A 26,331-nucleotide genomic window follows, 5' to 3' on the forward strand; every position below is an offset into this window, starting at 1 on the left:
GCAAGCACGGCATCTGTTTGCAGCATTATAAAACAGCCGCTCCTTTTCCCCAGGTTTCCATACTTGCGTTAAGAGGTTGCTGAGAACATGCTTCCTCTGAATCACTTTTTGGAGATTATATTATCCAAGTCCTAGGTAATATTGCTAGTTTTCAAATTAATGTTTGCCAGTGTTTGCCAAATTATGGTTATTCATTAAAATATATGCAGTGATAGACGCAGTCCTGTGCACAGGTTAATCTTGTTGAGTTTGTTAAATTCCATGGAACTCAATTAATCTTTCTGCAGATTGTTCAACTGGATTTTAAAAAAAGGTAAAACAAAACAAAACAAAGCTATGAATGAGCCGGATTTGAGATGATTGTGACTGTGCAATTTCTCTTTAGATAGATGGCAATCTTTGTATTACTATTTGATGAACCAAGCATTGTTATTTCTTTATGGGAAAACAAGCATATTGTATCAAATTGTAGGGCTAATAGTCCTAAGCAAGCCATCTGATCTAAACTGGATGTTCAGAATTAATTTAGTTTCAGATGTTTGAAAGATTGATTAAAAGAGATTAAGCTACCATTCTGGCTGTGCTTTTGTAGGCCACACTTGCCAGTGAAAGTTGTAATATTGAGAATTTATCTTTTATTCAATGCTGCTTCTCATATACAATTGCTCTGGAGCTAATTGAAAGTGAAATGATACCTATTGTTGGTTACTCTCAAGACACAAATTTCCACTTTCATTTGAAACAGGTTGTTCAAAATAAAACTGATTTGTCTCGCATTACTTGTTGAGTGCACCCTTTCCTAGACACATAAACACATGATAATAATCAATGATAATATTTGGCTGTCAATTGTGATTTTCTGCTTTGTTGAGACGCATTGTCTTTGTAACTTCAGGATAAAATAAAACTGATTATTGTGTTGAGGAGACAGAATCAGAAGATTTCAAGACTGAGGTAGGACAATATCTAGCACTAAGTCTAGCACTTAGACTTATATACCACTTCACAGTGCTTTACAGCCCTCTGTAAGTGGTTTACAGAGTCAGCATACTGCCCCAACAATCTGGCTCCTCATTTTACCTACCTTGGAAAGATGGAAGGCTGAGTCAACCTTGAGCTGGTGACATTTGAACTGCTGAACTGCAGCTAGCAGTCAGCTGAAGTAGCCTGCAGTACTGCACTCTAACCACTGCACTCTAACCACTCTAACCAATTATAGAGCCACCTTGGCTCTATAATTCTATAATTAGAAGAGATACGAGCAAAAGCATAGTCACAGCAGTGACATCTTGAATCTTTTCAAGTGATCTCACATATTAAGGAGCTGTTACACAGCCTTAAACAGAAGATAAATACAGATAATATATAGGGCCCGGATTTTCAATTAAGTTCTCATAATTATTACTGGATAATATAGACTGTTTTCTGCCTTATTTGTAAAAAATTAAAAGAGTAGGATATGGATGGATGGATGGATGGATGGATGGATGGATGGATGGATGAATAAGATTCAATGAAAACATGTTAACAATCCCAGATGGGCATACTTACCCGCATACCTTGATTGAAGAATATTATCTACTAAATATTTTTTCTATACAGTAGTGGCCAAAATTGTGAAAACCTTTTGAGAAAAGTATATTTTTGAGGTTTGATGGCTAATAACACCAATATTTTTGGGAGTTTCAAGATAATCATATTTCACTGCTGGAATGGCCTAGGTATAGGCCAAATCTTAACCCAATTGAAAAATCTATGGAGCTGACTAAAGAAACTTGTAGTTAGAAGCGACCCAGCAATAAAACAAAGTTAATAGAAGCAATCATTCAATCTTGGTTTCACATTATAACAGCTGCAGAACTAAAAGACTTGGTTCACTCCATGGGAAGACGTTGTAAGGCCGTAATTCATGCTAAAGGTTACCCAACTATTAACTGACATGGTGATAATTTTTGTATATCTCGTTTTTCCTACTTGTTTCACTTTTCTTCTTTATACTGTAGGTGCTATTCTAATAGCAAATCCTTCATAAAAGCTATTGCATTACATTCTTGATTGAATTATCTTTCCATTGATATATATTTTTATGGTACTACTCAAAAAAAGAAAGTGGTGTTATTAGCTAGTTTTAGAAAATACACTTTTCCCAAAAGATTTCCACAATTTTGGCCACTACTGTAGATAAAGTTTAGGCTTACCTGCCTTGATGTTTCGAATCTATGAGAACTGAGAATCTGTCTGCACAATAAAAGAGAGAAAATAAACCACTGCTACATTATTTTCCTTTCAATGTTTTGCTTTTAGCTTACAGTATAGATTGACTTACGTTAATGTCAATAGGAAAGAATTCATTTACAATAGTAGGGAATTCAATTTACTAAAATATACAGGAAATAATTAAGAAATGTAAGAAGTATAGTTTGCATGCACTTCCTTCTGCAGCTAATGAGGCATATTATTAATCACATGGCTTGTGGGCATGCACTCAAGTCAGTAGGCAAATATGAAAGATTTGAATTTGTGAGTTGTGACATGCTTTTCATCTGATTTGTCTTTGTGATTTATACTGAAGCATCTCAGCGACCCCAGATTTGCATCTCACCAACTTTTGGTTTTCCCTTTTCCTTTTACCTTCTGACATTGAATCTCTGACAGTAGTGAGGTAAGGGCTGCCAAAATTATCACATGGAAAGAGGAATCTCTGGCAAAAATTCCTGAAATCAGATTTGTCTCTGCTTTTGTTGGGGAACAACCAGTGGTGGGATTCAGGTAATTTAACAACCAGTTCTCTGCCCTAATGATTTCTTCCAACAACCAGTGTGCCAAACTACTCAGAAAGTTAACAACCGGTTCTCCCGAAGTGGTGCGAACTGGCTGATTCCCACGACTGGGAACAACTCATCTATTTCTCTTGGAATGACGCCTCAGTAACTGTAGTTTAAGATAATCTCAACATTAAAATAAAATAAAATAATGTAAGTATCCAATCAGGAAACCATAAATCCACATAATTGCCTTCCCAAAAATATATTTTTTTTTGTCCAGTACCCAGAGGTAAGTAAAGAAAGAGCAGCTACATTAAAACAATTAAATCCTGTGGGTTCTCTTTAGTAATAATATCTAATGTACAAGGATTTACATATGGTTACCCATAACATATGTAGCAAAGTATACATGTAGTCCTTGTTAGTGACCGTAGTTGGGACCTGCAATTCAGTCATTAAGTGAAGCAGTTGCTAAGTGAAAATGTAACTATGCTTATGATCTTACTTCAGATTTCCTTTGCTTTAAAGGTTTTTCTTTAAGTGGAACAAATACAAAAACTGCTATCATAATATACAGTATATGAATCTTGATACAAAATTCATTTTCAAAACAGAACAGAACAGAATAGAATAGAATTATTTATTGGACAAGTGTGATTTGACACATAAGGAATTTGTCTTGCATAATTTCTCAATGTACATTAATGAAGGTATCTTCAGCTACCTCTTAATATTCTTTAGGTAATACATTTTGAAAGGTTTTTGGCCACTAAATTGGATATTTTATATTTTGCATAATGACCTGATTCTATTAAACACCTTCATTTCTCTATAACCATCAGAATATTTTTTTCCGGTTCACATAATATTTGAATTACCCCAATTTATTGTATAAATAAAATATTTAACAGATAACTGTGTTGGTGTTATACATTTAGGTAAAGTTTAGTAATAATCATTAAAATGATTTGCATACTATCAAACTCAGCCAAATAAATTATTTTAAGTTCATGAGTTTGTCTCATCAGGCATGCAAAAATTAGGAGATGAAGGACATTCTTGATATGTTTCACGCTGCATTTTCATTACTGGTGAAATCATTTAATTGGTAATTACATTAACAGAAGATAAAAATCATAAACTAAATAAAGCATTCTACAGGAAATAAAATCCCTCAATACTTGAACTAGAAATGATTTGAACCATGCCAAAACCTTTTTTTCCATATTCAGTGAAGCTAACACTACAGATATTGGCATTCAAGCTAGTTTATCAACCTGCAGTCTTATATTACGCCTGACACCATTTCAGGAAAACAGAATGTTCAGCATAATTTATTCTAGGTAATACTTTTTGGCCAATGGATCAAATTTATACCATGCCAATAGAAGAGAATATTTGTAACACAGGGTTGAAGTGTGGAGTCCTTGGTGCCTTCTGAGTTTGGTGATTTTCTTACAGACATTTTATTACCATGCTAGGTAATACCATCAGAGTAATAGATGTTATCTTTTTCTGAATCTTGCAGATTGTATGAGTTATCATCTCTCCATTAGTCAAATCTTTTTATAGTCTCGTGCATATAAATATTTAATATTGAAGCAAAGAATGACAAATATGAACTAATCCTTTTTTCCCCTTTTTATCTCATACTTTTAATGTTCTGCTTAAAATTAATGATCTCTTTATAACTTGCATGCATGTGCTGAACCAAAAACTTTTCTGCAAACCATCTGGGAATCTCACTTCTTCAATAGACATAGTCAAGCCATAAAATAATATAACCCACTCTGTCACCCAAATTAAGTAGTTGGTTTGATAATACAGTTTGAAAGTTGGTACTGCCAATCCATCTTCTTTTTTTCAGATCTGATAAAATCTAAATCTTAACCCTCAGCTTTCTTTGCAGAATTAACTCGATTGCTCATCTCTGCTACTCATTTTACTTCCTATTGCAATCATTTGACATAGGAAAATAATCATTTTTTTTCTGCCGCAATTCTTGTTAACAAAAGTTTCTCCATCTTAAAATAGCTTCCATTATATTTTTAAGAATAATTATTGTTGAACAAATCTTTGTTGTTTTCTGTTAAGTAAATTCCTAGGTTCTTGACCTTTTTAACAGCAACATTAAACACCATTATTTGCAGTACTTATTACTTTTTTTCTTCAAGTAAATTCCATCTAATCATTCGAGTCTTGTTTTTATTAATCCAATATCCTGACACTGAACTATATTGCTGTATGTGTTCCATTATCAGTTCTAGAAATTCCCTTGGAAGAATAATTGTCAATAGTGCATTTATTTATTTTTAATTTGCTAATTTAATTCCTATAATTCTATCTTCCCAATCAAGTTCAAATGCCAGTAGAAATGAAGAAGGAAAAAAAGAGACAACTTGTTTGTCCCCTTTGTTAAAATACACTTTGTGATAAAAGTCTGTTTACAAGCAGAATTATAAGCAAGATGAATGTACAACCATTTTTGCCATGGCATTTGTGTTACAGAAGTCTCTGTTTCATGGCTTCAGAAACTCAAATGTTTCCTGCATTATCTTTACTTATCAGTTTTCAACCTAGTTTCCCATTGGTTCCATTGGCTTCCTTGGAGTCAATATGCTTATCATGAAGCTTTGCATTCTGTCTTAGAACAAGTTTTTTGATGTAACACAAGAGATCAACTTTCCTGTATGTACATTAATATTCTAGAGAAGTCTACCTAAAAGTTAAAATGGATTAACTTTTGCTTAAGTGGGCAAAATCTGGTCCAGCCACAAATCGCTTCAGAGCAGAATGCTTCAAACATATCTTTAATGGCTTCTGTTTCTTTATGCTATAAAAGTGAGAATCCGACTAGGTTTCCCCCCCTCCCCTACTTTCTTCACCTTAGATGCAATCCAAGTCTTCTTGGCAAGCCATCACTTCTTTAGTTATTGTTTATATTTGGCCAATGGGAAACTAATTGCAGCTTTATTTGCCAAGTTTGGCTCCTTGTTCTTTTAACTGCTTCTTATCATAATGTATTTGTTTCAATATTAACAGCCTATAACACAGAATAAAAAGAATTGGACGGGACCTTGGAGGTCTTCTAGTCCAAACACCTGCTCAAGCAGGAGTCCCAATACCATTTCAGACAAATGGTTCTTAAAAACTTACAGTGATGGAGCTCTCACACTTTTGGAGGCAAGTTGTTCCACTGATTAACTCTTCTCACCCTCAGAAAATTTCTCCTTAGTTCTAGGTTGTATCTCTCTTTAATAACCTTCCACTTATTACTTCTTGTTTTGCCCTCGGGTGCTTTGCCTCCCCTTCTATGTGACAGTCTCTCAAACATTGGAAGACTGCTATCATGTTACCCCTAGTCCTTGCCTTCCTTAGACTAGAGCATACCCAGTTCCTGCAACTGTTCTTCATATATTTTAGCCTTCAGCCCCCTAGTCATCTCTGTGCACTCTTTTCTAGAGTCTCAACATCTTTTTTGTATCATGGTAACCAAAACTGACACAGTATTCCAAGTATGGTCTTACCAAAGCAGTATATAGCAGTACTAGTGTTATGTGTGCATATAAATACTAGTAATTCACTTACTTCACTTTCAGCCTGATCAGTGAAGAGAGCTACCCCCAATTATTTCCCACATATTTTAAATACACTCCAATGTCACAGCAATTACAGAGACTCATCAATTTACAACCGTTAGTTCAGTGACCTTTGGAAGCTACAACAGAATAGAAAAATGTTACTTATGACTTATCCCTTGCGACCATTGCAGCATTCCCATGGTCATGTAATCAAAATTCAGGCACTTGGCAACTGGCATGTAATTTATGACAGTTGCACTGTCCCAGAGTCATGTCATGTGGTCGTCATTTGTAGCATTCCCAGACAGCTTCCAACAAACAAAGTCACATTCGCTTAATGACCATATCAGAGGTGGTATTCAGCCGGTTCGGACCAGTTCGAGTGAACAGTAGCAGGCACTGCGGGTGGGCCTGCCCCCGTCCACCCGCCTAGCGTAATTCCATCCTATTTAATCACGTTTTCGAGGCTGGGTGCATCACGCAGGCAAAGCATACCAGTGGTAAGAATATGTGAAACCCACCGCTGGACCGCATGATTCACTTAACAATGCAGTGATTCATTTAATGATTATGGCAAAGAAGGTCATAAAATGGAAAGTAGCTCACTTAACAACTGCCTTGCTTAGCAATAGAAATTTGGGGATCAATTGTGGTCCTTGGTCAAGGACTACCAGAAGTCTAGAATTAGTGATTGCTAGACTACAACCCCCAAAATGTTTCTATGTTAAATTGTATTCATTGTTGCCAATTATAATGTTTGAATTATTATACATCAGCTGTTACCCCCCCGCCTCTGTTTGACCACTTTGACAAATTCAGGGTTTAACCAATTAGTACTTCTGAAGTCCAACGCTACATATAAACAAAGCTGTATTACATACATATTTACTGAAACTCTTCAGTAAGAAAAGCCTGTGTGCAGAAGGAAAATTGAACACTGTGATCAGAGCTTGTCCTTAGCCCAACCCTCCCCCCATTTATTTTAGCTGGAGGGCACAATCCATGCATTTCAATAAATGTATATGTTTTTTATTGTAATATCATCTACTAGATCAGAGCAAATTTCTTATGAGTCATTCACTGTGGGGCTATTCACTATGGCTTTGTGTGATAGTGTGGGTGAAATCAAATTAGTTGTCAAAATATGTTTTGCCTTTTTCAGAGACAGTCAAAAGTAGAAAGCAGGTTCAGTGATGAGAAAACATGTGTTAAATCTACACGTGCTGCTTTTTTTAAAAAGGTTATTGTTACTCAATATGTGATTATATAACCAGCGTAGAAATTGCTGTAACACAGAAGCTGGTCCTGAGTTGGAGAGAGTTGATCCCTCATGAGATCTCGCAGCGGGATTCCTTTCACCCTCCTTTGCAAATTTATTTTAAAGAAGCCTGCTGTGAAATTGTTCCCCCAGCAGGGTGGGGATAGAGAGCTCTTAGGGACAATTTTTCTTTCTCGTTTTGCTATCTACTAAGGGACTGAGCATTGGTCAGCTTCTAACTACACAACTGAGAAAAAAAGCTTTCTGAAATGTGAACTGTATCACTCAAGTCATGTAAGAACAAGCTGTTAAAAACTACACGTAGGCTGAGCTGTCTTCTCAAAGCAAACGTGCACCAATTCCCTTTACGCACATAAAAAGCACACATCAATACAAATAGGATAGAATAGAATTCTTTATTGGCCAAGCGTGATTAGACGCACAAGGAATTTGTTTCTGGAGCATAAGCTCTCAATGTTCATACAACAATTGTGATAAGCAACATAGTCATAAGATAAGGAGATAGGTAATAAGGAAGATGAGAATAATGGTGGTAATACTGACAGTGTTGTCGGAATTAGTTGTTTAGCAGGGTGATGGGATGGGAGAAAAACTGTCCTTGTGTCTAGTGTCTAGACATACAGTGCCCTATAGTGTAGTTTTGAGGGTAGAAGTTGAAACTGTTTATGTCCAGGATGCGAGGGGTCTGTAGCAGAGGTGGGATTCACTTACCTTCCCTACCAGTTTGCAAATGTGAGCACACGTGTATACCCATACAACGAAATTCACTTAACACCCAAAGACCAGGTCCAACACACATAACAATCCCCAAACATACTCCCACCCACTACAATTCTCCACCCCTAAACCACCCAAACATCCACACAACAGACCAAGTAATGCTGTCCAACAGCTCACTGATGGTGGCCCTTTAGTTCATTGTTGAGTGCAATTATAGCTCTGGGATAAAAACTATTCAGAAAACGTGTGGTCCGAGTTTTAATTATCCGCTGAAGTCTGTGAAGAAATATAGGTAGTCCTCAACTTAGGAACCACAATTGTGGCGAAAATTTTCATTGCTAAGCAAGACAGTTGTTAAGTGGGTTTGGCTCCATTTTACGACCTTTCTTGCCACAGTTATTAAGCAAATCACTGCAATCATTAAGTCTATTTGGCTTCCCCCATGGACTTTGTTTGTCAGAGGCCAGCTGGCAAGGCTACAAAAATGGTGGTTCCATGACTCTGGGACAGTGCAACTGTCATGAATACATGTTAGTTGCCCGGTGTCCAAATTTTGATTATGTCACTGTAAGAATGCTGCAGCAATCCTAGGTGTGAAAAATGGCCATAAATCACTTTTTCCAATGCTGTTGTCATGTCAAATAATCACCGAATGAATGGTTGTAAGTCGAGGACTACCTGTAGCAGGACAACAATCAAGTACAGTTAGTCCTTGACTTATGACCAAAATTGACCCCCAACATTTCTGTTGTTAAGCGAGACATTTGTCAAGTGAGTTTTGCCCTATTTTACAATCTTTCTTGACGCTGTTGTTAAGTGAATCACCACAGTTGTTAAATTAGTAATGTGGTGGTTAAGTGAATCTGGCTTCTCCATTGACTTTGCTTGTTGCAAGGTCAAAAAAGGTGATCACATGACCACAGGATATTGGCAACCGTTAAAAACATGAACCAGTTGCCAAGGATCTGAATTTTGATCACGTGAGGGTCAAAATTGATCACGTGAGGGGATGCTGCAATGGTCGTAAGTGGGGAAAATGGTCATAAGTTACTTTCTTCAGTGCTGTTGTAATTTTGAACTGTCACTAAATGAACTGTTGACTACCTGTATAGCCTTTCTTTGTTCAATGCTGGACCAAGGGAAAAGAATACCCCAAACCCTCCAGAAATATATCATATCATTCTTCCTACTTCCTTTTCTAGAACTGTAGGCTTGGTTCAGCTGTTCTCTAACTCTCTCTAGGAAGTTTTCTGTCCAAGGTTTTCTGAACCCTGTATTCCTGTCTGCCTGCTAAGTGCAATCACATCTGCTCAGACCACAGGCTGGGAAAAAGGACTTTCGTGTCTGTTCAAGGAAGGGGAGACAGCACTTTCTGAGTCATCTTCCTCCCACAAATGTGCTCTTTAGATCAGGGACAGTGGAAAGTCATGCAGAATAGGGATAGAAAGTCTTCAGAGAGGCTTCTCATTTCTGCAATCAGATGTTTCCACTGAACTAACACTCCTATCGAGACCTTGTGGAAAATCTATTCATGCAAGAGCACCTGAGCATTCTGTGTCCTTTTGAAAGGCTTCCTGGTTCATTATTCTGAGTCAACCAACATTTAATAGAAGCAGTGTTTGGATATTAAGAGCCTTGGTGGTGCAGCGGACTAAAACTGCTGTTAAAGTAGCACTTAGCTGCCACCTGCAATTACTGCGAGTTCAATTCTCACCAGGCTCAAGGTTGACTCAGCCTTCCATCCTTTTGAGGTAGGTAAAATGAGGACCCAGTTTGTGGGGGCAATAAGCTGATTTTGTATAAAATAGAACACCGCTTGGGGGGGCCAAAAAGCCCTACTAAGTAGGTATATACAAAAGTATGAAGGCTATTGCTTAATGCATTGTAAGCCGCCCTGAGTCTCCGGAGAAGGGCGGCATATAAATCAAACTAATAAATGAGTCGGGGAGTATGCAGATTTGATTGGCCATGGATAAAATAATAAATTCCACACAAAGGGATTAATTGCCAGTATTACTTAGGATAACAGGAAAGGAAACATCCTTTAAAACATCCTTTAAAACTCCATCTCTCTCTCGCCCTCTCTTCCTCTCGCCCTCTTTCCCTCTGCCTCTCTCTCGTTCTCTCTCTTGTACTTTATTTTAATTAATATCTTAAATAAATAAAAGTGTTGATGTGTGTGTATTTTTCTGTCCCAATTTTATTAATGTTTCCTGGGCTTTGCTATTTAAGTGCAAGAAGATTATTCAGCATTTTAATATGCCATATTTCTTTGTTTTCTGTGGGATGTATGAAAAAAAGGAAGGTGAGAAGAAATTAGCCATTAGGAGTTTTCTGGAATGAAACCATAAATCATGAGGCTTGCATATACATGCACAGACATCCATATAACACTCAGCAATGAGAGACAGAGTTTAGGGGAATTGCATAATGGATCTTTTATGTCAGGGGTGTCAAACTCAAGGCCCAGGGGCCGAATCCGGCCTGTGGGGTTCTTAGATCTGGCCCACAGGGTTGCCCTGGAAACAGTGAAGGATCAGCCCCACGGTGCCTCTGCCAGTGAAAACGGAGCTCTGGAGGGCCACAGTGAGTTGCAGGAGGTTGTCACAGCTGAAAACAGCTTGCAAGGGCTACGGGCAGCCCTCCCAAGCTCCGATTTTTCTGGCAGAGGGTTGCAGGAGGCCATCACCACCGAAAATGGAACTCAGGAGCCAATTTTTACTGGCAGAGTGCTCGGGCCACCACAGGCACCCCTGACATGAGTGACGTTGAGGTGGCCATGTCCCCCCTGGTCACCCCTCCAGCCCCATAAGGTCAAACACAATGCTGATGCAGCCCTCAATGAAATTGAGTTTGACACCCCTGTTTTATGTAGTTGAGTGGGTGTGTTTGAGGAGCGATTGCATTTGTGCATGGGTATACATTTATAAATGCACATGTATGTGCAGAAAAATGCCTTATCTTGTGTCTAATATATCCTTAGGTCCTCAAATCTTACCTGATATTATTACAATGTGTGGGTTATAGAGAGTTCATGCATTATGCTTATATCTTAGCACAGGTATAAATCCTTTTACTTCAAGACCCCTGCAACAGCTCATACCTCCCAACATAACTGTTCCTCTTTTAGCGGTCTCTGCACCATAGTATGGAAAGGCAAAGTGTGAATGGGATAAGGTAGTATGAACAACTAACTTTTAGTGGCAACACTATTTCCTTCCAGAGAACAATTACGAAAGGGTAACCATTTGTCATTAGCTCAGGGCCCTATTGGTTGAACTTCAGCAGCTTTTGGAACAACCAGAATACCTTTGTCTCCATTCCATGCGGAATGAATGGTTCTGCACCTCTCCCTTCAAATTTTCAGGATATACTATGTGTGTTTGACCTTTTTCCAAATGATCTGAGCTATTAATATAAATTAGAATAAATTGACAGCTGCCTGGTCATCAAGACATTATTCTTCCTCAATTTCTGAACCTAAAGAAAATGCCTAAGATTGCTGGAAATCAAGCAACATTTAATATATTATGGTTGGTTGTACAGTCAGCCAGATGTTAAGACTGGATTTGGCATTTTTATCCCCTTATCAAATCCTTCCCAAGGAACTGGGATAGGCAGATGTAATTGTAGGATCCAATCAAGGTTGGTCACCGACAGGGGTGGTATTCACTTACTTTCCCTACCGGTTCGCAAATGTGAGTACACACACATTCACGCATGCGCCCAGCCTTCCGTGCATGCGCTTTGCTGGGGCGTGCGCCTTCCACTCATGCACCCAGCCTCAAAAACATGCCTAAATTAGAGGGCATAGAGCTGGGGCAAGTGGGCAGGCCCTCCCACGATTTCCATTACCACCGCAATTTTCACTACCGGTTTGGATGAACCAGCTGAATACCACCTCAGAGGTTTAGTCTTTTGGACTCATATTGGAGCCCATCCTCAGATTGTCTCACCAGAATATGGTGAGGGAGACATATTATGATGACAGAGAAGTTCCCCAAGGATGGGCTCCAGCACAAGTCTGAAAGCTCAGAAGACTAAACCTCTGGTCTCGGTGAACAACCCAGATTGTATCCTGCAACATAATCCCGGCAGGATGTGTATATTTGCCTTCATTCTCAAATGTTATTGTTTAATAATATAAAAGGATGTTGCAGGATATAAACTATTCTGAGCAAAATTGCTTTTTGCAACTGTCTGATGGTGATTTTGTCAATGCCGATGGTGTTGAAGCTATGCTCCAGATGTTTTGGGATTGCACCCAAGGCCCCTACGACTATTAGTACAACCTTTGCCTTCTTTGGTCACAGTCGTTCTGTTTCTATTTGCAGGTCTTTGTATTTTGTTATCTTCTCCACTTCTTTCTCTTCTATTCTGCTGTCTCCATTATCTCGGATAATGACACGACACAGCATTTCGCAGCAAGCATCTTTCTCTGCGAATGTAATCATGGTTTCATGATATGGTGGTGAACCTGTGTGTGAGTCTGTAGGGAAATGTGACTTATTTGAATCAGGGACTGGGAGGTAAAAGAAGGCAAGAGTTTTTAGCGCATGCTGCATACATAAATGGGAACAAGCTGGACATTTTTTTTTTAAAAAAAAAGGTAGAGATAGTGTAACAAACTAGAAATTGACTAGAGAGTTTAAAGCTGGATCTGTCGATAAGGTTGTCCTTGAAATCTGCTCATAAATTCTGAAGGCAACATTGGGAGGCAAAGTTCCCACGAATTGGGAATTTTAGCAAGGCAAGACAGAAGGTCTGTGCCCTAGCTGAGCCAAAAGAAGATCAGCTTGACTGCCTAAGGAGAATGAGGTTTTGGAAACACTAATATGGTGCTGAACCAAGCAAAAATGTAATGTGTGGTGAACCAACTATCTCCCTGCACAAGAGAGGATTAGGACATGTTAGTTCACACACCTGTTTGAATTCTTTTTTTTCCCCAAAAAACGATTATTTGAATTTTCAAATGGTGTTAGGTATGACCTGAGTATAGGAGCATACGTGATCTATAAGCAACCAAAAGCAGAAGAGAGGCATAGTTCTCCCTTTTCAAATGTCTATGGAGCTTCTCAGGCATCCAAGTCATGGTTGTCCCAAAGGTGCTTTTTCAGGATGTTGTCAGAGCAAAGGTGCTCTTGAAAAAGCACCTTTGGATTCTCCCTCTTTAATATAATAATAGCAGTTGGACAAAGGGGAAAAAAAAAGACAAAAACCAATGATGGTGTATTATATACATTCGTGGGGGCTACCCTGTAGAATGCTTGATAAAATTGCTTTTTCTGGTGTCCAAGTTTATGAAGGTGGCGGTTAGTGTCACTCAAAATTGTTTTATGGCTTTTCTGAAAAGGAATGCAGTAACATAGCTCTTGAAGCAGATAGTAATGTTCTGTTTATCCCTACATTATTTTCTTGGAGGACAGCCCAATACATATACAGGTAGTCCTCACCTTGCAACCACAATTGAGCCCAAATTTTCTGTGGCTAAGTAAAACATGTGTCAAGTGAATTTTGCCCCATTTTACAATCTTTCCTGACATAGTTGTTGAATGAATCACCGCCGTTGTTAAGTTAGTAACATGGTTGTTAAGTGAATCTGGCTTCCCCGTTGACTTTGCTTGTCAGAAGGTTGCAAAAGGGAGGGTCAGATGTCCCTGGGACATTGCAACGGTCATAAATATGAGTCAGTTGCCATGGGTCTGAATTTTAATCACATGATCATGGGGATGCTGCAAAGGTCATAAGTATGAAAAACAGTCATAAATCACTTTTTTCAATGATGTTGTAACTTTGAATGTTCACTAAATGAATTGTAAGTCAAGGACTACCTGTGTATCTCTGCAGTAGTGATAATTACTATTTTTATACAATAAGATGTGAGATGAAATGGCGGTGATGCTGTAGAGCAGCCTTCCATACCTGGCCCTCTACAGATAGGTGGGTTAATGACAAATAGTCCCCATCTAGTGTGTCACAAACAAGCTGGGGATGATGTACCATTTATTCTATCAAAGCTGTAGGACGCTCCATTTGGAGAAGGATGTAATAGCATTATCAGCCCAGCACAATGCTGAAGCAGATTGTCATCTTGAGTTTTTGACACTGATAATCAGCAGGAAACAAGGCTGAAAAAGTATCATTAACAATTAAGAAAGACCCTTTCAGTAAGTAAGAGACAACCAGACAATTGGGATGGTAGGAAATGTGTTGACGGTTTGTAATTTGTCCCTCTCTGCGCCTCACATAGAGACAACAATCTAAAAAAAGTGACAACGCTTTTATATCTCCTATGAAATTCTATAATGACATCATTAATAGCCATTTGGGAATTTGAAGCACATTGAAGAAAGCTGTCAGTGTTGCTTTCTCCTCTTCGCCACCCCCAAAGAACAGAGTTCTCTGATTTCAAAGGCTTTTTAATGGAACATCCCTGGGTCATCCATTCATTTCAAAAGGTTTACTAAGGTTTGCTATTTTGAAAACCTGGTAGAAAGAAACTTGCACAAAAGGACCCCAATATAACTAATAATACACCAACCAACATCTGGAAACTACTTTGGTAAATGGCTTACGAGCAGCAACATGTTCAAAACAAGTTCCCAGGCCAGATCAATTGCAACTAAGATATCAGAAGATGTTTATAGCACTGCTTTCATAAATGATCCTGAAAGTTATTTTCAAGAAACATGCCACTTCTTGGTGTGACTTGGTATGCTTTTTTTTGGGTGGGGGGGAGATACATATGGCTTTCTATGTAATGACACAATTTGGACACCACATGGAGATAAAGAGCTGTGCTATCTATCTTTGATGGATGAATTACCTTAAGTGTCTACTGGAAGAAATTTATGGCAAAAAATATTTTGGACTATGGTACTATTTTCACTACACCATTGTGCCCAAAATATGGCTCACCTAAAGCAATCAAATCACTTTGAAGATACGAAGTATTTTATTTGCATGGAATCAATAAGTCTCTGTCTCTATGTATTTGTGTGTATGTGTATGTGTGCGTGGTTGTGTGTATGTGTATACACCTATATACACACAAACATCAACAGATACACACACACTGACACAAACATTTCCAAGCGAAGCTTGGGCACTTTGCTGAGCAGCCCTGAGCAAAAGCAGAATCACAGCCAGAAATGGTATTCCATTTCCCTCTTCCCCTCTGGCTCCCATTTTCTTTTTGTGAAGTAATACCAATAGCCTCCTACCGACCAGTACGCTCCCATAGAGAGGGGCTCCTCCGGGTGCCGTCGGCCAAACAATGTCGACTGGCGGCCCCCAGGGGGAGAGCCTTCTCTGTGGGGGCACCTACGATCTGGAACGAGCTCCCCCCGGAGATACGGAGGATTCCGGATCTGCGTACCTTCCGTCGCGCGCTTAAGACGTTTTTATTCCATCAAGCTGGCCTGACCTAAACTTTTCCTCTTTTAAATGGAATTTTAAATTTGGTTTTAATTTATTGGGGTTTTAAAATGTCTCAGCCAAATTTATTTAATTAGTTTTATCTCTATTTTAAATTTTGTATCTACATGTTTTATCTTATGGCTGTTCACCGCCCTGAGTCCTTCGGGAGTAGGGCGGTATACAAATTTTTTTTTTAAAAAAAAAGTATCTTTTAGATGGTTAAAGATATTGTTTTATTGATCTATGCGCTAACCCTAAAAGCATTTCTGGTTGAACGGGAGGATAAAAATGCTTAAATAAATGTTTGGAATTTTTAAAGAGAAAAGCTTGGGCACAACATGAAACATAGAAACTGGGAGAAAAACCTAAGTAACTTTGTCTTACTTTGGTTAGCTCATCATCTTTCCCTCTCTGCGGAGAATTTTTCCTACAAAAAAGAGATTGATGAGATACAGGCTTCATTTGATTAATGTGTCTCTTAAGCTCCATGAAATCACCGAGCTGCTTGCTTAAGACATGTCACATAGGAAGAACATTCCTCAGCTCTTCCTGTTGATCACTTATACAGAAATAATAAGTTTCAAAATTGTCCATTCATTGTGGTGCATAAATGATTGTAAGCACTAAAGGAAAAACAACAACAGCATGATGGGAAAGAGGCAACCCATTTAGTAACTTGTACTTTGAGTCAGATTTACTACAATTCATTGCAATATCTGTATCCATTTTCACATATCATAAAGAATATTCTGCAAGTTAACAGAGGAACAATTGAGAATTTTTGATAGAAGAAAAATTATTTCCCTAAAACTTAATTTTAAAAGATGATAAAATCAAATATTTACTTACGGGCAAACACATTGATACCTTTTCATATTAACTTGAAGAGTTCTTGAGGGCAATATTTCTTTCCATATGAAAAAAATGTGCAGGAGTCTGAGTGTGACTGTTTTGTTTTCTTTTTACAGTGAAAAAGGCAATTGAGCTGAAATCGAGAGGCGTCAAGATGTTGCCCAACAAAGACAACAATCACAAGAATTCTGTTTGTAAGTTTGCCACTTTTTCTTTCAAGGATTAAGTCCTAAATCCACAACACTTTAATAGATGACCAGAGTTTTAATGTAAAACATACAGGATGATTAAAACATCAATTGAAAAAAATATATTAAACAAGATACACAACAGCCACCATTAGATTGTTTTCTGTGTTTTGTTGATCTGTAAATTATTGACCTGTTATGCTATGTTATATTTTGTTACACAGACTTCCATGGAGGTACATACACTAAATTAGGCATCATTCAGGCCCATCCCACCTCTTCCTTTTGGTCAGTCCATTGGACTCTTGTACATGATCTTGCTTAGGGGGGAATTCGGCTACAGGAGTGTGTGCCACCAACAAGGGGTGAGGCAATAAGGACATGGAGCTATTAACCTAAAAACCAACAGTCTGGGCCTATTGGTCCTCTGTTTCTTCCTCAGAGAGAGGAATAATTGAATAATCAGTTTGCAAGAACCAGGCTGAAATGGCTAGATAATAGCCATTTCAATAGGAATGTAGGAATTTATTTATTTTTATTTATTTATTTCATCAAGCATGTATTTTATGACAGATACAAGTGTAAACATAATTATAAATACATGAAAAGGATACAAATAAAAGAAAACATTAGGACAGGGATGGTAGGCATGCTGGTGCGCTTATGCATGCCCCTTACAGACCTCTTAGGAATGGGGTGAGGTCTACAGTAGACAGTCTAAGGTTAAAGTTTTGGGGATTTGGAGAAGAAACCACAGAGTCAGATAGTACATTCCAGGCGTTGACAACTCTGTGACTGAAATCGTATTTTCTGAAGTCTAGTTTGGATTGGTTTACCATGAGTTTGTATCTATTGGGTGCTCTTGTATTGTTTGGTTGAAGTATTCATTGGCTGGTAGGACATTGTAGCAGATGATTTTATGTACTATGCTTAGGTCAGACCGAAGACGGCAAAGTTCTAAGTTGTCTCTCTCTCAGCTACCAATACAATAGGTCTTGATTTGCTAGATGCCCAGAAAAGACATTTGCTACTCTAAGAAATGTCTAATACGCTAAGAAATGCCTTAGGATAATCCCAATGTTCCCTTCTGTATATTCTTACAAAATTACAGTACAAAGACAATGGAAGAGAACAATCAATGCAATTTCCACAGCAGTAATATTTCAGATATTTTAATGGTCGTCCTTCAGCATTTTATTTTTATTTTATTTTTATTTTTATTTATTTTTATATGCCGCCCTTCTCTGGAGACTCAGGACGGCTTACAATGCGTTAAGCAATAGCCTTCATGCTTTTGTATATTTTAAACTGTGGGGCACTTAAGGCAAGGCTTTTATTGTGTACCTGCCTTGTCTTATTCTAAGAATGTTATGAATCACCCTAGTGTGTGTTTGTGTGTATATGTGTGTGTATGTCTGCGTACATATACTGCCAATATTTCTACGTACAAATATTTCTGTCTCTCTTTTTCTGAAAGAGAAGCATTTATTAATTAGAAGAAATGGCGGTAATTGCAGAATAACTTTCTGCAGATAATGCTGGGAGCTTTTTTTTTTTTTTTTTTTTTTTGCCAGAATCATTTTTGAACATAGAGACAGATTAGAAACCTGTGCAGCTGTGTCAGCCAGGGATTTACACGTGGATTCTAATTGCATATTCTGGATCGGTTGTCATTTCTGGCGGTACAGCAGCACACTGTATATAGTAATAGAGTACACCGTGTCTTTCACCCACAGATGAAAAAATTTGGGGAAATAGATTTAGTTGGTGGACAAACTTCAGCTAAAAGAAAGCTAAGAAGTCTTTACTTGGGTGAAGTGCAGTGGTGGGATTCAGCCAGTTCGCACCACTTCGGAAGAACCGGTTGTTAACTTCCTGAACAGTTTGGCAAAATGGTTGTTGGAAGAAATCATTAGGGCAGAGAACCGGTTGTTAAATTACTTGAATCCCACCACTGGTCAAGGGACAATGCTGACACTGACTGATGAGCGTCACTTCTTCATTTTTCAATAATTGTGGAAGAACAATCAAGGTTTTTATTTTCTGTTCCATTCCCATTTTTTAATGCATTTTAGAAATCTAAAAAACCAAACTGACCAAAAAAACAGTTGCTTTGTATTACTATTATAAAACAATTATACAATAATTGTATTGCATGCACACATAATCACACCTTTACTTTATTATTCAAACTTTCTTCTTCTGCTTTGTCTGATTTTTGAAGTGACAGACAGCCTTGTCCTAGTATTACTAAGGACGAACCTCAGAGAATTAGAGGTCACAGTGTATTTAAACAAATGTCTGCTTCATGTAGCTCTATGAAGTAAACATCAAATCTCTGTTGACTATTGAGTGAGTTCCCAGGACTGCATATTTAGCATAAATGAATTTGATCTTTCAATAATGTTTTGCATAAAGGGATATCTTTGGTGTGAACTTATTAACTAGAATTTGCCGTACTTTAGAAATTGTTGGTTTTGGATATAGTACTCATGAAGGAGGTGTGTGTGTGTGGTGTTTTTTTTTTTTTTTTTTTGTATGTGCATTTGACACTGCACTTTCTGAAGGCAGCAAATTCTGCCTATGATGCAAATCTTTTAAAATGTAGCATTTAATTACAGAAAGTACAAACCATTGCTGATCAGACTATCCATTTGAATTATTAATGGAAATGGTCAGCTAATTAAATTCAACTTTTCACTAATTCATTATTGTCACCAGATCTATAAATAATTCTTGCCAGAAATATTACAATATTACTTGTTAGATGCACTTAGACTTTATTGCAAAGTTTCTCTGCAGGAGTCTGGGTATGAATGTGAATTGGGGAAATAATCGGGGAAATAATAATCTTCCTGGAAAAAATCATTAGGACAAGAAGGAAGAATTGGCATTCCATAAGGCACAGCCAGTTATTATATATATAGAACCAGTTTGATGCAGTGGTCAAGGAATCAGACAAGAAATCAGGAGAATGTGAGTTCTAATCCTGCCTTGGGCACAAAGCCAGCTGGGTGAGTTTGGGCTAGTCACTTTCTCTCAGCCCTAGGAAGCAGGCAATGGCAAACCACTTCTGAGAAACCTTGCCAAGAAAACTGCAAGGATTTGTCCAAGCAATTTCTGAAAATTATACACAGTTGAATGGAAATAAAAAAAAGGCAAAAGCACTAGCTTATTTGATATTTTTACAGCTGTGTACAATAGCTAGAAGTTTCTTGCATAGGGTACCTATGACATTTTGCCATAATAACAGAACACTTTATTATATACATATTATGACACATTGCTGTGTTCAGAAAGGTTAGGGCTTGCCTTCTCCAATGACTTTGTGGCAGATCACCTTGCTTTATTGTCAAACACGGACGGTTTTGTCTACGTACTCAGCTTCCTCCCTAATCATAGGTGAAAATTGGTTCTCTGAATAAGACAAGGAAGGGATATCTAAAAGGAAAATATTCATTTGCTTGCCATGGCCTGCAGGCAGAAATATTGTTGAATATTCTCCGGCTAGTGCTGCTTGTTTACTTTTATAGTGTTGATGTTCCATTTAGTGCAGAGATGAAGAAAATTGAGTTATTCTTAAGGCGATGATTTTTGCCATGTAGAGTCAAAGAACAAATGGCTTTACAGATTCAGTATTGATCCGCTGTAACACATTTAGATGAATTGATGGTACATGCTGTGTTACTCAGCAGCTGATACTCAAACAGCTAATTCTGGGCCACAATATCCCTGCTGATTCACCGCTGGATGTATGCGCAATAGGGGGTAAAAAGTATGATTTGTTTGGGGAAAATTATAACTAGCATAATCCATAGGGATAAACACTTCTTACGATAAGCATTGTGGTACAGTTGTGTAAATATCTGCCTGATTTATCACTGTCTTCTTAGCACTATGTGACTGTTTTGAAAAATTAAAATTGTACATTTCATCAATGTCTCATCCTAACCCCAAAATACAACAAACTGTTTTTTAAACATTTTCTATGTGCAAAATATGCGGGGTACATGAAGGCTGAGGCCTTCTGAATAGCTGTTGGGGATACTGCAAATTCTTGTGAGATGCATCTTTATACATTTATCAATAGAAGTAAGATTATGTCACGCTGATCTGGCTATGCAGAGACTATTTTTATCCCTTTAGCGATCACTTCCTGTTTGGTTGATATTGTCATTTATTTCTTCATCTTAGAAGAGTGAATGTATCTTTCTTCAGATGTGGTTGAGAGATTCAACACAGGCCATGCTAGCCAGAATTATTCAGGGCAGCTTCTGTAATGTCACACGATCCCTTGTCCTGTACATTTCATGAGGATTTTCATTAAAACTTCAAGCTTTCTCTCCTCAAAGGTTACAAAAAAGTGAGTCACAGGAACTCTTACATGGCCTTCTTGCATTTTCATTGGATAGGTTGAGTAGCCATATAAATTTGATGAATAAGTGCATAATAAAAAAACATGTTATTATTGGTGGTGCAGTGGTTAAAATGCCTTTTCTTTCTTTTTCCTTTTCTTCCTACACTTTTCTCTGCCCTTTTCCTTCTTCTATTTTTCCTATTATTGGTTTTGTCTTTTTGTATTTTATAATATAAACTAATAAAAAAGGGTAATATATGTGACTATGGCAGATAATGGTCATAGGTGCGAGGACTGCTTTTTTTTCCAGCGCTGCTGTGATTTTGAAGGGTTGCTGGATTATAGGTTGTAAATTGAGGACTACTTCCATTGTTTGTGCTAAGGGTATCTTACTGCCCTCTCACACACAGGACCTGATGTCAGATGTTGTTGTTGTTGTTGTTGTTGTTGTTGTTGTTGTTGTTGTTGTTGTTATTATTATTATTATTATTATTATTATTATTATTATTATTATTAGTTTGATTTATATGCCGCTCTTCTCCGGAGACTCAGGCGGCTTACAATGCATTAAGCAATAGCCTTCATACTTTTGTATATACCTGCTTAGTAGGACTTTCCCCCCCCCCTGATAGGTGTTGGGGACACCTACCGTGTTTCCCCGAAAAAAAACCCCTGTCTTATATTTTTTTGAACCCCGAAATAAGAGCTTGGCCTTATTTTCGGGGGGGGGGGTCTTATTATTTTGGGGCACGTGGAGGAAATCAGAGGAAATGGTGGGGACTGGCTGCACGTGTGTTTAAATACTTTCGGAGAGGGCTTATTTTAGTGCATGCGCTCAAAAGCCCGATTGGGCTTATTATCAGGGGATGGGCTTATTATTGGGCTTATTTTAGGGGAAACAGGATATATATAAGAAGGAGGTCCTTGGCACCATTCCAGAGTTGTCTATCTGACACTCTGGTCAAATAATTTTGGATTGATCCAACACTTCTTAAATACGGGTAGTCCTAAACTTACAACAGTTCATTTAGTGATCATTCAGAGCTGCAGTGAAACTGGAAGGTGCAATTTATTATAATTTTTCTCACGTATGACCATTGCAGCATCCCCATGGTCACATGATCAAAATTAAAAACAGAAACAAAAACAGAAGCAAGCTAATTCTGTTGACTGCCAGGAGTTTGATCCTGACCTGTTCAAGGTTGACTCAGCCTTCCATCCTTCCAAAGCCTGTAAAATGAGGAGCCAAATTATTGGGGCAATATGCTGGTTCTGTAAAGCACTTAAAAGGGGCTGTAAAGCACTATGAAGTGGCATATAAGTCTAAGTGCTGTTGCTATTGTTATGTCGCTTCCCAATTTGATGGGTCTCTGCAATGATGTTATTTTGGGGGGGGATTTTGTATCCTCTTTCACAGGGGGAACCATAACTTTGCTTTGTTTTGTTAGCCTACACATTACACATAACACACCTACACATAACACACACATACATATAACACTTGCTTTCAAAGATAAGGGTTCTAAATATAGATAGTATTGTTGCTGAATGAGGAAAAAACAAAATGACGCCTTGCTTAATTTTGTGATACTTTTGCTAAGTTGGTGAAAGAATGGGAAAGGGAAAGCAATCACTAAAACATTACAAGAAGTAAAACAGAATAAAATTTTGGCTTGACTTGATGACTGGCGCATCTAATTTAGGGATTGTTCCCTCTGTTTTCTTAGTTTTCCCATTCTCCTGAATGTATATTTCCAGACGAAATTCATAGATGATTTCAAATAGAGCCTAGAATTGTTTGTCTAGTCTGTCTTTTTATACAGTTCTTGATCATTTGAAATTATCCTAAGAACCTAAGAACTGCCCATATGGAGATAATATAATATACCTAAATAATATAATAATATTTATATTTCTAAATAATATAATAATATTTAATAGAATAGTAAATAAGAGATGTAAATCAGATGTTAATATTATGTTGATTGAAATACATTGAAAATAATCAGGATTTCTCACTAGAACATTGTTCTTTGGCCCCAAAGAGGATTAACAGGATTTCAGACTGTGTCCTTTGACTTATAATGCATAATCCAGTTTTATAATTTAAAAGCTCAATTATGCAGTGGAGATGACTAAAAAAATAAAAACTCAAGAATCTCCAGAAAAAGGATCCACTAACAATCAGAGAGCTAGCTATTTATGCAGTTTATGGAACAACTTTTTGCCTAGTCCCTCCATCAAGGATTACATATGTTATATCAGCTACCTTTTGTTTATATACTGTACACTTGGACAAGTTTTTAGTAGTTGGGGATTTCACTGACCTTAATAAAAGGTAGCCAATAATTTCAATAACTTATTAGTGCTCAACAATCTACAAATTTATAGGACAGAGAATTGGAAAGCTTTATATTTTGGTGATGAAAGTAGGAGTCAGGTTTAACAAAGGTCTTGTACTTTTATGTTTTTATTGGTTTATGTTATTGAAGAAATTGGGCCTCCCTTTTCAAAGGATACTAGGGTATAAGAAAACAAGGTTCATGGATGAAAATGAGGTTCATGGGATGAACTTGTTGAAATAAAACATTTATGTAGCTTTGCGTCTTGTAACCAGCTCTGGGTGGCCTCCAATTAAAAGTAAAACAACATTTAAAAAAATAATAAAACTATTAAAAAAAATCACATTAAAAGCAACAAAACCTGGTGCCAAGTCATGTACAGATAGTCCTCAACTTACAACAATTTGTTTAGTGACTGTTCAAAGTTACAATGGCACTGAAAAAAAGTAAGTTATGACTGTTTATCACATTTACAAATGTTACAGCATCCACATGGTCACATGATCCAAATTCAGACACTTGGCATATTGATTCATATCGATGAAGGTTGCAGATTCCCGGGGTCACGCATTCATCTTTTGCAGCTTTCTGACAAGCAAAGTCAGTGGGGAAACCAGATTCACTTAACAACCATGTTATTAACTTAATAACTGCAGTGATTCACTTAACAACTGTGGCAACAAAGTTCATGAAATGGGGCAAATCTCACTTAACTAATGTCTCACTTAGCAACAGAAAACTTGGGCTCAATTGTGACCTTAAGCCGAGGACTATCTGTAGACTCTTATCCTACCACTTAGAAGAAAAGCCAAGTTTTGCACTTGGACTGCAAGTTGTTTTCTCTGCTCTAGAATATGTATGTTGTCTTCTTCTGAGGACCTGACTACAAATTATTTCCATAACATAACATTAACATAACAATTAAACAATTAACATAACAATAACAATTAAAAGTCTATTTCAACAAATCTCTTAATTCTTCTTAATGTCCACCTCCCTATAGCTAATAGATTCACTTCCATGCTTTTTTTCTGCAACACAATTTTACAATCCTCTCTCTTTTGCTGGTATGAGAAGGGCTCTATACACCTTGCAATATGTAATTGTTTATATACATTTAAAAAAAATGTATCCTTTCAGATAGAGTGCTCATATATTTTGCAAAAAAAGTCAAAAGACAGGAATGGCAAATTGAAGAGGTAAAATACTTAGGAGTTGTTCTTCAATGTATTGTTGGACAGGAAACACAAATTTCATCTCCCTATTAAACTTGGGCTAATGGGAGCTCTGAAACTTGGGTTTCTGTTAAGGATAAACATCTCCGTACTCTCCCTTTGATCTCTCTCATTGCACTTGGGTCATGTCTCATTTTCTCCTGAACAATTTTTGTTAAGCTTCCTTTTTCTGCTTCTTTGCTGTAGTACTGGTAATAACTTTAGGGGTTTGCTTGAGTGTTTTTATCTTAGAACAATTTCACTTGATTCCAGGAATGGGGCTGTTAGTCTTCACAACTCTTAATGATAGACTGAAGTCTCAGATGTATATGTGACCACTGTCTTAATATTACCCAGCATAGAATCTTTCTCTTCTCTGTATATAGAGATGACAGTGGCGATGATTTATTTAAATCTGTTATAGCTGCATGTGCTGGAAGATTCTATGTATCAAATCCAGAAACAATGACAGCAGTTAAAAACATATAGCTACAGAGATAACCTAGTAAAACAATTCTTATACCATGTTTCCCTGAAAATAAGACCCTGTCTTATATTTTTTTGAACCTTGAAATAAGTGTTTGGCCTTATTGCCGTGCACTCAAAAGCCCGATTGGGCTTATTATCAGGGGATGTCTTATTTTGGGGAAAACAGGATAGTTGCTGAGATGTAAAGATTACTTGGATCATTTGCATCTTTGTAGGTGTTTCTAAAGTTAGTGAGCATCCATTTCCACCATCGTATTTACCGAGGGCCTATCAACCGCTCAATTAATGTGCATATCATCAATTACATCATTAATAGCATTCATAATATAAAGGTTTGATTCCTAAGTCTACTGGATGTTGTCCTGGGTAGTTTCTCTATCAGATTTCTGTAACGGGGTCATGTTTCCCACAAAACTCTAAATTTTAAAGGTGTGGGTTTATGTAAAAGGGTATCCCTACAGCAGTAACCCACCTTATTTTACTTCGGCTGATATGTTCTACCTCTAGGGACATCTGTCCATAGTATTCTGGATCCAGGGTCTTTGCCCTAGGAAGATATTATTATCTTATCTCCGTCTGCTTGCTCACTGTCATTAGGTTTCTTCAAATATTGGGAATATCTCCTGGTCAGCTCCATAGCTAAAGCCATGTTACACCCAGACTGAAAGATTACAGCCCTTTCTATAACTTAGATAGGTAATATGCCCCGTGGAGGGTACAAATAAATATCTTACAAACTTTCATCCAAGAAAAGCCAAATGCCAAGAGACAGATAACCTTTTAAAGTCAAGAATGCATTCTATAAGCCCATTCCCATTTTGTGGTTTCTGCCATAAAATCTAAAGCATTTGGCAATAATGGTAGGCTGGGATTTGTCATGGTACAGCTGGGCTGCTGTAAGTCTGCCGTGTGTGAACTCTGTGAGCTTCATGGGAGCACAGAATTTTCAGGGGATTGTATGACCTTTGCAGGTAAAATGGTAAAAATTTAGCCATCCTCTTTTCTTGAAGAATATTATTTGCAGCAATCCACCTCTCAATCTGTAGCTGTATAAAAGTTAACTCCCCTGCTGGGCCAGAAAATAGTTGTTCTCGTGCCCATTACACACTGTGGTGCAAATAAAGT

The 26,331-nt window shown here is 37.6% G+C and overlaps 1 protein-coding gene across 1 annotated transcript in view; it reads left to right on the forward strand.

Annotated features, from left to right (window-relative positions):
* The window catches only part of CSMD1 (CUB and Sushi multiple domains 1), a 1,157,523-nt gene that overhangs the window by 811,727 nt on the left and 319,465 nt on the right, over positions 1-26,331 (forward strand). Inside the window, exon 7 of the mRNA XM_070954938.1 lies at positions 16,733-16,810. Within this exon, the coding sequence (XP_070811039.1) occupies positions 16,733-16,810 (78 nt within the window). The remainder of the gene's footprint in view (positions 1-16,732; positions 16,811-26,331) is intronic.

The sequence above is a fragment of the Pituophis catenifer genome, unplaced genomic scaffold (genome assembly GCF_029215685.1).
Source record: "Pituophis catenifer annectens isolate HBS135680 unplaced genomic scaffold, rPitCat1.0.hap2 SCAF_1, whole genome shotgun sequence".
NCBI classification, from domain to species: Eukaryota; Metazoa; Chordata; class Lepidosauria; order Squamata; family Colubridae; genus Pituophis; species Pituophis catenifer.